This window comes from Poecilia formosa, unplaced genomic scaffold, assembly GCF_000485575.1.
Source record: "Poecilia formosa unplaced genomic scaffold, Poecilia_formosa-5.1.2 Scaffold689, whole genome shotgun sequence".
NCBI lineage: Eukaryota > Metazoa > Chordata > Actinopteri > Cyprinodontiformes > Poeciliidae > Poecilia > Poecilia formosa.
In genome coordinates, this window is record NW_006800628.1 from 174,319 (window position 1) to 186,709 (window position 12,391).

At 39.2% G+C, this 12,391-nt stretch overlaps 1 protein-coding gene across 4 annotated transcripts in view; it reads left to right on the forward strand.

Moving 5' to 3' along the window:
• The first annotated feature begins 2,487 nt into the window (after nt 1-2,487).
• The window catches only part of tctn1 (tectonic family member 1), an 11,634-nt gene continuing 1,730 nt past the window's right edge, over nt 2,488-12,391 (forward strand). The window contains exons 1-10 of one of the 4 annotated variants that reach the window (XM_016666274.1): nt 2,488-2,835; nt 2,955-3,078; nt 3,533-3,666; nt 4,700-4,848; nt 6,491-6,593; nt 7,277-7,389; nt 9,005-9,031; nt 9,704-9,838; nt 10,467-10,595; nt 11,861-11,949. In XM_016666274.1, coding sequence (XP_016521760.1) covers nt 2,586-2,835; nt 2,955-3,078; nt 3,533-3,666; nt 4,700-4,848; nt 6,491-6,593; nt 7,277-7,389; nt 9,005-9,031; nt 9,704-9,838; nt 10,467-10,595; nt 11,861-11,949 — 1,253 coding nt within the window. In that variant the 5' untranslated portion in view covers nt 2,488-2,585. The remainder of the gene's footprint in view (nt 2,836-2,954; nt 3,079-3,532; nt 3,667-4,699; nt 4,849-6,490; nt 6,594-7,276; nt 7,390-9,004; nt 9,032-9,703; nt 9,839-10,466; nt 10,596-11,860; nt 11,950-12,391) is intronic. The other 3 variants (XM_007542421.2, XM_007542422.2, XM_016666275.1) reach the window with 3 other exon arrangements.

Consider the following 12,391-nt stretch of genomic DNA (forward strand, 5'->3'; position numbering starts at 1 on the left):
AAAAAATCGGAATTGCCAAAAAATCGGAATTGAGTCACTTCAAGCTGCAGTGTGAACGCACCCTCAGTCTCTCCTATGAAATCCTAATAAATACATTAAAGTTTGTGTTTGTCACGTCACAAAATGCAGAAAAGTTTAAGGGGTGTGAAACCTCTGACACTATTTGGTTGTTTCTCATTTGAATGCTTCCTTAAATAAACACAGCAGTAGGTAGAGGAATACAAATTCAGTTCACTCAGCTCTTTCCTTTGGAAATGACCTGTGGTGTGGTGGTGGTGATGTGAAACAAAATCTGTTCCTTAGGAGATGAAATCCGAGAAGAGGAGGCCGGCCTGCTGTGTGTTCCCTTAATGAGCTCAGGATTTATTCAATAAGCCGTTTGCTTCCTAATTAATGCTCTAATTAGACTTCTTTCCCCTCAGAGCCACACAGCCTCTCTCACATGACACAAGTGAGAGTGTGACCTTGTAATAACCTGTGTGTTTGTTGTTCATTGATCATGACCAAATACACACCCTCTGACCATTACCGTCCTTACAAGTCTGCCTCCCCCTGTTGGCCCGGCCTTATCCCTCCACATTAAGATTTTATATATTTATCAGCGACACAGTCCACACCACCTTAATGGCCATTCTGAATTAATGAATGAGTGTGAAAGATGATGAGCAGCAGATAAAGAGTTCACCTGAAGTGGGTACAACCTGCACAGGGATGTTATCAGGCAGAGTGAGGCCTAGGGAGAAAATGTGACTCATTCAACTGGGGGTCACTTACTTTTGATGCAGCAAATTTAGATGTGATCTTTGAGAGGGCGTACCTCTATCAAAATTAAATAATTGCTCACTGTCTGCCCAATTGGCATACAAGTTCATTTACAGTCCATCATCAGCACCAGATACTCAGGTTCACCACAGCAACAGAAGGACTTATAGCTCATAAACATTGGTTCTGTTGATTTATAAATCATAACAGTCAGAGTGAACATCTTCATGCTTTTACCCCATCATGATAAACAATCAAAGCTGTACAAATGTTTAAAATGGACTTATGTAAAATTAACTTTTTGTACAATTTTGTCCTTCCATTTTGTTTCTACTGCTTTTAGAAACAGTCAGAGCGTGACAACACAAGAGCATCAGTCAGTACTGTTCATGCAGTTTCTTTATTTTCCACCAAATTCAACTTTAAATTCTATCTCTTCATAGAGATAGAATGTTGAACATTCTAGAGAGTGTTGGAACATTCAACATTTTGCTGTATTTTTTCATATGGTGTTCCTGTTTAAATTATCAAATGTATTAAGTTCCTCTAAAAGCTCTTTAGAAAAGAGAAACAATGAAAAAACTTAATTTCTCTTAAACAATTTTCATAATAAAATTTTTAGTAAAAATGTTATTCCTCATCTAAAACCTTTTCGACAGTAAAGATATTTAAATATTTAGTTTAAGTTGCCCTTTTGATCTTTTAAAATGTCAAAATTATACTTTATTTTTAAAAAAAACATAATTGACCGATTCTAGCTGGCATGTTTCACTGTCCTCTAGCTGAGCTGAGATCAAAATGAACAGAATGAAATGTAGCGTGATTGTTTGATCTGCTGCTAAATTTGTTACTTGTTCGTTATTGTGAATCTTTCCCAGCCCGTCCAGTGATGGGAAGGATTTTGTCTTTAGAAAAGCCTGGAAAGTCAGGCAACTTGTTTTAACTAGATGTCCTGTATCGCCATCTTGTGGATAAAATAAAAATATTTTAAGAAAGTAAAAGATCCAGAGGGAAAGTGTCCGGCGGCAAAGTGTCTGTTTGAGCTGCTGTCATAGCTGCAATATAATGCAAACTTAATTTTATGTTAGGCGTATTAATTAATTCATTATTCATTGCTCATGAAACCGAGTTTTTTTTGTATCCTTTGTGAAGTCGGCTGCCCTAAAAAGGGACTGCATCTCAATATCCGGAGCCATCGCTCATGAGTGGACAGTGGTGCACACATTTTGAAGAAAAATGGGAAACCAGACTAGCCAGATTAAACTCACACAGGCACAAAGAGATCATGAAATCTACTCTGGTTGAGATTTGAACCCAGAGCTGTGTTGTTGAGAACTCTACCTGTTTTTCTTTTATGTAAAGCTGATTAAGGATGGAGCGTGTCATAGCGATCAAAGAGGAGAACCTGTATGTATTTATTATTTTAATTAACTTTTATTCATCCAGGTGAGACGATGACCATTTACAATTATAGTTGTAATTGTTATTTTAAAAAATGTTATATTCATATTACTCTGTATGTGCGGAATGATCTAATAAACTTACGTCAGTTTGTCATTTCAGCTTTGGAATTCGATATGGCAGTGAACGCTGGTTGTCGAACATTTACGGTTCCTTTATATGGAGAGAATTTTTCTGCCATAATTCGAGAGCACACATTTTCAGTCTGAATTCCCCCATATTCTTCCTTTACTTCAGTTGCTAAACTGCAGTTCTGCTAACTGCCCATTGGCGGCAGTAATAATATTTTATTGCAGACAGAAATCCACCAGCAAACCAACTTAGAGGGAGAAGAAGAAAAACCATAACAACGGTAAACAAAGATGGCCGTATCAGTTTGTACAGTTTGGTCTAATTTGACCATCTTCTGTTTATTTATCCAAGTTATTTTGGTTACTTCCGCTATAAGTGCAACGAGCAACAGCACCGCGTCCGGGAAAGAGAACTCTACAAACAGATACAATCAGGATAACTGTACCCCCACAGAGCCGTCAGTAACCCCCACAGAGCTTCTTCCTGAGGCCTCTCAGCCTCTGCCTGACTCCGGTACCCTCCTTCTCTCGGTAATCGGTGGTAAGCTGTTTATACATGGTTACCGACACAACTCAGCTGGACTAGCTAGCACTTTAATGCTGTAATAATCTGCTAACAACGTCCTTGGGACCTGATATCTGGCTCGGTGTGCATGTCAGCTGACAGGTTGTGTCCCTGTGACGAGAACACGGCTGTGTGTGACATGAACTGCTGCTGTGACCGAGAGTGTAATAAGGATGACGTGGCTCTGTTCACCAGCTGCACGTTCACTGCCGTGAGAAGGTGAGAGAGGAAGGGAGGGGAGGATAGTTCAAGAATGAACTATCCTGAACTAGCATAGTTCAGGATATCCTAGTTCTGGAGCAAGTGGAATGAGCAATAACAGTGGAATGTTATTGCTCATTCCACTGTCCAGGAATGAGCAATAACAGGGTTCCAACCCATGATGGACTAACATGGAGTTTCCTTGTGTTTTCCATGGGACATTGAAAAAAGTATTTGCAGTTTATTTGGCTCTTGTCTTAAAGTTGTCCATTCATCCATTGCACTGTTTCTTGCAGTAATTCAAAACTGACTGATGTAAAAATGAATTTATATGGGATTTTTATTTGTCTTTTACAAATGGACTAAAATGGTTAAAAATTGTTTAAATTTAAGTCTAGAACCCCGCCCCCCTTCCTCCTTCACCCTACACACACACACATATTTCATCCTGTCATCTTTCCATCCCTTGCAGTGGCAGCAAGCAGCTATGCAGCCAGGATATAGCCAGCTACAGTTTAACGACCGATGTATACGGCTACTTAGAGCTGCAATCGTCTGTTCAGAGAGAGATCAACTACAACATTTTCTGCGTCTGGTCCCAGAACCGTAAGCAGCTGTTTACGTTCAGGTTGCTATGAAGAAATGGGAACCATGGTTCCTTTAGACGACGTGTTCATTCGTTTCAGCTCACTTTTAAGTGCTCACTAAACCCACATGTTTACTTTTAGTTTCCCTTTTATTATGAGGACACAATAAACATCATAACTCCTAAATATCACATGAAATATTTTGGTAAATAAAGTAGATTAAGAGAAAACATATTAAACCGTAGTCAATATTCGTTTTGCAAAAAGTCAGCGTTTTGGAGAATCAGTTTGGCTGCAGCTCATTTTGGGATGATTTTAAGTCCATTTCCTGTGTTCTGCATTGACAAAGGATATTTGTATGTAAATAAGAATAATCAGAATATTTTTCATCAAATTCCCCCAGAGGAGTATCTGCACTTGCATGTTGTTCTGCATGTTGCAGCTGTTTCTGTGCTTCATCCCAGCTGTTGAACATACAGGCTGTATAACTGGGTTTTAACACACTGCTGGGCCATGTTGGCAGCAGTGTAAAATGAACTGAATGATGATCTCAAATTTAAAAGAACCTTAAGATGTGAAATTACATAAAATGTAAAATTACATATACTTTTATGTAGATGTATGTATGAATTGTGAGTATTTGTATGTATGTATATACATGCATATTTACGTAAGTGTATGTTTACTTATGTATGCATATTTATGGACAACAGATATCTTTCAAGCAGCTGAGTCTATTAATAGGGTAGGGAAGTATAAGCTTTGGCTTCAGCCTGCTAATTTTTGGTGAATTATTGCTTTGTAAAATAGAATTATATTTTGTTTTCTTTTTTGCAAAATAAATTAATCTGAATCTCTTTAATAAGCTACACAGTATGACATGCACATTAAGGCTGACAGTTATAACTGGTTGTGCTGCAGGGCTTATTCGTGCCACAGGGGGGTCAGTGGGTCAGTGTGTCATTGGGTCAGTGTGTAGCTCACAATATGAAGAACTTTAGAGTTTATTACCCCCACCCAGCATTTACATCCATCTCCACTGTTGTGTTTAGGTTTCGATGGACTGTCTCATCCCTCACCGTCTCTTCCAACTGCAGACAACTTTGATTCCCTCTTCAGTCAGTTTATCAGCTTTATATTTGACCCTGAGGGTGTCAATGAGGGGCTGCCTGCAGAAGTCCAGGCCTCATCTGGATACCAGGTTAGTTTTGTTTTAAAGCTTGATAAGATGAATATGTTTAATTTTATGAAAGAGTTTCTTTACTTTTCAAGACTTTTGCAAAGAAAACTTAAACCCAGTAGAACAAAGCATGTCTAATGCTTATTGTTCTTCACTATACGGAGTGTTATGCTCTGTTATGCTATTTTCACTATGACCAGAATCAAAAAGTTCAAAAGGAGACATCAGTAAGGCTTAGTTAATTCTTATTCATTTGGATTCACCTGAAGTTTAGTCTGGTTGCCTAAGTGTTGTGCTTGATCAGTCTGTTTAGGCAAGGAGCCGTTTTAATGATAACAATAATAGCGCATTTTATTGGTAAATTGCTTTTTAAAAACAATTGTTTGCAGCATGGGCAAACAAATTTGAGTATTAGAAAACAATTGACTGCTAGGTAAAAGCATTTTTTCTGCTTCAATTACCTGATAATATCTTATTACAGTGAATACTTTTGGCAGTGCTAATTTGTAAAACTTGGAAACGTATTCAGAGTAGGGATGTGCCAATAAATTGGCCCTGATTTCCTTAAGCTTGGGAGATTGTCCAAAGCTTACTTGTTCCACTGATCTTATTCATCGATCTCACCTACCTCTGCAAAGGAGTGAAAATCAGCCACTGTCTCCTTTTGCTCTGCAGTGAGAGGTTTGACTGACAGACCGCCCACCAGGTTACATCTGGCGGTCTACAGTTAACAATAGTTGCCTCACTGTTGCCATATTTAGAGACTTTTCAGACTGAAAATGTTGGTATTGGTCAAGAATTGACAGGTCAGACTTTTTAAAGATCAGTGATCAGCCAGAAACCTGCAATCGTTGCACCTTTGATTGAAAGCATTGAACTTTTACCCTTTTTGCCACATTAAAACCACAAACTTTAATGGATTTTATAGGATGGAATAGTACAATTCAGTGCATACTTAAAATTATATACCATGTTGCAGGCTGATTTAGCAACTGTTCAGCCCTGTCACACTGGTTCTCCAGAATATAGGAGTGCAACAGAAGTCACCTCATTAGTATAAATGAAAGCAAATGTTCTCTGAAGGCCTCAGAGGTTTGTTAGAGAACGTTGGTTGAACAAACGGCATCATGAAGACCAAGGAACTGGATGGAATGATATAGATTAAAAGCATATTCATGGCCTACTCAAAACCCAGATCTAAATCCGATTAACAGCCTGTAGCAAGACTTAAACATTGATATTGACAGAGGCTCTCCATGCTGTCGATTCAACCTGGATTGTTTTGCTAAAAGCCTGTATTTGTTCACAGCTGGCAGAAAGCAGCTTTAAAAAAAAATAAAAAAAAAACTCAGTTATTTTTCTTCTGCTTCTCAGTTATGGTGTCTCACATCAAAGTCCAATAAGATATTGTAGTCTTAGGAAGTTTTTATGACAAAATGTTGAAAATGTTGGTTCTGTTGGTTTCTGATCCGTTGTGGAAGTTCTCCAGAGAGATCGCTTGGATCAAAATAAAGCTGTAAAAATGAAGCGCCTGCAGCTAAAACATGCTCAGCACCTATGCTAGCTCCTTCACAGTTTCAACGTTTTCATCGGGGTTCCAGGGAGAACGTGTTCTCCACGTGTTAGCATATTCTGATTCTGTTCTGGTGGTTTGTTGTTTCAGTTCGGGGATGTCTTGGCTACGGCAGAACCGAGCGGACAGAAAGGGATTTTCTATCTTCCAGCTCATGGTGTCACTGCTGACTGTGTGAACAGCAGCCCTGCAGGTAACCCATTGCTAACATTTAACTCTGACACACACACTGGGTTTGTAATCTCATCAGAATGAACCATAAAATTTTGACTTTTCAAATCTTTGATTTTGGTAAATAAGAAAACAGAGATATAGACTTGACAAAACTAAAGTGTTTATTTGACATTCTAAATATTTGTTACCCAGTAACATTTCAGCTGAGCAGCAACAAAAACCATCATGTTACTATATTTAGGTTAATGCCCCAAGAGGTTACTCATTGCTGAGTCACGATATTGTGGTGATATAAAGTATACAGTGGGCTGCAAAAAGTAGCCAAAGTCCAACTTGAAGCTGTAAACCTTCAGGTTCCTGCTGCTGCTCAAGATGATGGATAGAATAGAACAGAATGGTCCTTTGTTTTGTCCTTCAGAGGACAAATTTTCAGTGAATGTCAGAAAAAGAGTTAAAGAAATAAACACGTGTTTAAAACAGTAATTGTTATTATGATTAAAATAGACTAAAATAAAAACAGTCAACTTTTTACAGTAATAATTGGCTGTTTACAAGACGACAGAATCCTGTGCAACAAGCAGCAGCTGTATGTGAACCGGTTCAGGATTCTGCTTCTCTGGGACTGAAACTTGTTTTCACATTTTGCCATTTCATTTCAGGCAGATAAAAAGCTAATTATTTCTGTCCTGGTTCCGTCCCTAGTGTTCCTGAAGGACCAAACCAGTCGATGTTCCCAGCGTTTGGCTCTGGATGGGGACTGTAGCTCCCTGCAGGCACTCAGGATGGACACCTACGCTAACGTCCAGCTGTTAGCTGTGAGTTCAGAGGTCTTACCTCCCATTCTGCTCATCTCAGGACATGATGCACAAAGCTCCAACTCCAGCATGCTAACAAATCCATTTAGTTATGGAAATTTCAACACTGGTGTGAAGAAAAACTCCTACATATTCACAAGCTTTTGTAAGTTCCCTAAGTTCATACTCATGCAATTGTGGTGAGTATTATTTACAGTGGAATGTGTTTTGCAAAGTTCTCCTTTGTGAAACATCCTTCTGTATTCAGGACTTGTTAAGTAACAGAGCACTTCTCCACTAGTTACCACGCTGTCTGGGTGATTCACACACCACAACTCTGGAGGTTCTTGCTTCTTTTTCTTGAAGCACACTGAAGAAAAGTTCAGCGATCAGTGTATCAAAATAGTGTGTTGGTCCAGCAGCTCTGGCCCAGACCCTGACGATGTGCTGGGGTATCTGTCACCGAGACGTTAGTAGGACCTCCTTTAGGTTCTGTAACTCCTCCATGGATCACAGTTGGATTGACGTGGTGAACTTGGAGTCCAAGTGAACACCTCAAACCTCCCTGAACCACTTTGCTTTGTGCTACCAGATCTTAGGTAGATGTCTCCACCTGGAGAGCATGACCCTGATGGGTCTTTGACTGTGCCGCCCAACGTTGAGCATGTATTCTTAAACCTTAAGAATAATCACAGCTAGGGGAACTCACCTGTAGGATCAGACCACATGTGCACGGAGAAACCTTTGCTACTAATCACTGTAGAGCAGGAAAACATACAAGAGCAGCAGAGTTGGAGATGCATTGACCTGGTCACCCAGCCATCACACTTTGGTCAAATTCTTGTTTATTCTTCCTGCTTCTAACTAGGGGTGCGTCAATAAATCAGCCTCAATTTCCTTAATTTTGGACAATCAGACGATACTTAGATGTGAAACCGATGTTATCTGTCAATCATATCTACTTCCACAAAGGTCTGAAAATCAGCCACTGTCCACTGACAGACCTGCCCACCAGGTCACGCCTACAGAAGCGCCATTAACTTTGTCGCTGTATTTAGCAACTTTTCAGATGAAAAAAAAATCTGCCAAAATCAGAATTCGTAGATCAGGCTTTTTAAAGATTGCTGATCGAGTAGAAAACTGCAGTCGGTGCACCTCTACTTCTAATGCAATAACCTTGAAGACAAGAATGTTCACTTCCTGCCTGAAATCTTCCACCCGCTAAAATATCCCATCATGGACATCAGTTATTAACTTAACTGGCCATAATGTTATGCCTTTTGTTAACTAAAAGGCAAGCCTGATTTGATTTAAACCTCTTAGAGTGTCATGTCTGGTCTGCTGTGATGCTAACTGAAGCTACACATAGCTGCACACAGATATGATTCCTCCCCACATCTCGCTAAAGGCTCCAATTATTTCACTACAACTTTCACTGAGGAAGTTGATAGACTGAGTTAGATCCTATCTGGATGTAGGATCTAATATCTGAGCACTGAGATTCCACTCAGAGAAGAACGTTCTGAAGTTAGCTAGCCCTCGGTAGGAAGCTGCTAAAGTCACAATGTGGTTGTTTGAAAAAGAGAGAAGTGCAATATGAAGACAAATTATAAAGAAAATATTTTGTCTTTGACAGGGGAGGAACGCAGATGCAGCAGTAAGTGAAATTTTTATTTTATTATTTGAGAAAAGTTGATTTCAAACAGTAAAAACTAAAAAATGTTATGTTGTGGCAGAATAAATAATGATCTTCACATCATTCTACACTGTTTAGAAATTCTATACAATAGACTTAAGCGCAAAAGAGAAGTGTAGAGCTTGACTACGCTTCTCTCTATTTGTCACAAGACCATTCATTTCCTCCTCTGAAGATCCACAGCAATGTTTCATGCGTCTGCTACACAATGTGGAAATGATCTAGTTCATGTTCTGTTATACATTACTTTCCATTTCATGCACATGCTGACATAATTAAGAGATAAACAGCAAACAGCATCTGTGTTTTAGCTAAAAAAAGGATTTCCTAAGCCGATAACAAGTTAGTAGTTTAAGTTTTGAACAAAAATGTGATAATAATTAGTCTGTATAATACATGAAAGATCTGATTGGTCCAGATGTTCCTAACAGAACCTTTTTATTTCATAGAACAGGATAACTGCTGGTTCCTTGAGGCTCTAAATGTAAAGCCTCAAGGCCACAGTGCCTTCGCTGTGGCAGCTATAGTAGCTACAGTGAAGTCCAAATACTGACAACATGCTTTAGATTCAGAGAAGATGTAAATCAACCATCTGCTGCTAATAACAGATGAAGTTGTTAATCTGGTGTCTTCCCTCAGGTTGTTCCTGTGGATGTGGCTTCAGTCATATTACAGTCCATAAAGGGCGCTCAAACTGAGCTGACTGTCAGCGATGGAGAAGACTTCCTTCCTGTTCGCACCACCTCCAGTGGCTGTGCTAACATGGTGCTGAAGGTGAGTCAGCCCAGTTCAGTATATTTCTGATGGCTGGTTAGAGGTTGGCTCAAGAACTTGGGCCGCTCAAGTTCATCTGTGTGAAGCTAGACGAGTGAAGACTTTCAAGAATATAATTTATTTACAAACCGACTCAACAACAGAGAATGTCTTCAGTCAGGCGTTTCTTTGGATCTGCTGCAACACAAAGCCCACCATTCTTTTATCTGTAACCATTTATAAAGACTCAGAACTCATTCAGAGATACTCCGTCTAATATCCCTGTTGGAGTAGTATGGCTTTACTGAACCTCTGCTTTGCTTCTGCTAGCAAATGTGTTAGCAGAAGTCTAGAACATTTGCTAGACTTCTGCTAGCAAAATGTTCTAGACTTCTGCTAGACTCAGAAGTCTAACAGAGAATCTTCCTCTAACCATGAATTTGCTGAAATTCTGACAATATTAACAATCCTGTAAATCATATCAGCAGACCCAAAGACCACTTGATTGTTGAGATTTTTTTAAGCTGAAATGTTAAAGACAAGAATACATTCTTGAACCTCTAAAAAGAACATGTTCTACATATTTTCATTAAAACACATGGATGTTTTTAACACAGGGACCAATTCCAGTTTTTTTTTATCTCCTCAGGCTGTATATGTGATTAAGTATAAGTCAAGTGGTGAACTAGTAAATGCCAGCGTGTCTCTGGTGCTTGGCTTTGTCAACACCAGCAGGACTCACAACTCACTGCAGCAGGAGTTTCAGGTTATATTCCAGGTAATAATTCACCTTTTTACGCTACAGAACATTATAGCATCACTTCTCTATAGATACAGCAGTATCTCACTAACACCTGCTTTCATGGCAAGTGTTATGATTTGATACGCATATTGAACAACATCAGAGACTTTTATTTCACAGTAGTTGTAGGGGTGCACCAATTGCAGTTTTCTGGCCAATCACTGATTTTTTTGCTGAAAAGTTGCTAAATATAACAACAAAGTTGCTAAGTTGGTAACAATAGCTGTGTTTCTACTGGCCATACAATTACACAAATTGGAATTACAAAATAAAAAAAATAAAAAAATTTGGTTCATGGAAACAGTGCGATTTAAAAAAATAGCTCTGTTATTCAATGAAAGGTTTTTCATTGAATAACATGAGTTATGAGTTATTCATGACTCATAGCTATATTTGAGTATATTTGTAGCTCCAGTGGCTACAAATAAGCCAATTAGCTACAATTATTTGTAGCCACTGGCCTCCATGGACAAGGCGCAGCTGCCTCCACCAGAGCTCTCACAGTTCATCAAAAGTTGGAGTTTGTCCTTCCAAACTATTCAATCCAAAGCTCTTCTGTAAAACTAACGGCTACAATAATGAGGGGCTTGTTGTTACAACGCCTCAATAAGATGCTGACATCTTCTCTGATGGCTGAGGATGAGCACTAGTGTCATGGCTGAAATATTAAAACATCTTATGTAACTGTTTACATCCATCACTGCCATCAGTTTTAATGACATAATGCATGAACAAACGTCTTCATGTGGGAATTGAATTGCATTTCATATTGAAACACCGCAATTTCAAAATAGTGTTTTTTTGAAATTAGTAGAACATCAAAAAGGTAAAAACACAGTTACTGCGGTGGCTGTTGTTAACTGCACACGTCCAGACATCCTGGTAGGCAGATCTATCAGTCAGTCCTGTCTCACATCAGAACAAATGGAGACAGTAGTTGAATTTCAGACCTTTGCAGAGGGAGATAAGATCAGTTGCACTTGTCGGTTGATTGCAGATCTCCCAAAGTGAAGGAAATCATGGCAGATTTATTGGTGGATCACTCGTTAGTTATTTTAATTCTGTCATGAAACTCTATGTTTTTGCTGCTTGTGTAAAACCTACCAAGTGGGTGTTGAGTTGACTAATGAAAACAATTGGTGACAATTGTAATCAATTCTGTATAAATTGAAAATGAACTGCACATGTTTTCCTGACACTAAATCAAAGTGCTTTTGTTTTTTCCTGTGCTTTGCATAAAGGCGGATGGCGGGGAGCCTGCAGTCCATTACAGTGGAAACCCGGGCTATGTGGTTGGAATGCCTCTCATGTCAGGAGACAGAGCAACAGAATATCCTTCTTATGGGTTTCTAAGCCACGGATGACAGTGAAAATCTCTGGAAATTTAAATATAAAGTTCTTGTTAGGGATAAACTTGCTGACTCAATTTGATCCGGGATGTATCCTTATCAGTGTTGTAGTACTCGAGAACGGTCTTGGTCTCGATACCAGTCTTAAGACCATTTTCTGATGGTCTCGGTCTCGTCTTGGACTCGACCGCATTTGGTCTCGGTCTTGTCTCGGTCTCGGACGCTGAGGACTCGGCATTTTATTTCAAGACCAGTCGAGACCGCAACTGTTAAAATATCACTAAACATACAGCACACTATCTAGTTTATTTGTTAACATATTTGTTTTCAGTGGATGCAAAACGCACCGATTAAAATCCAAGCAATAACGTTACTTGCCAAATACATGTTTCTGTTACTCCCCACCTTTCACTCGCACGCGGC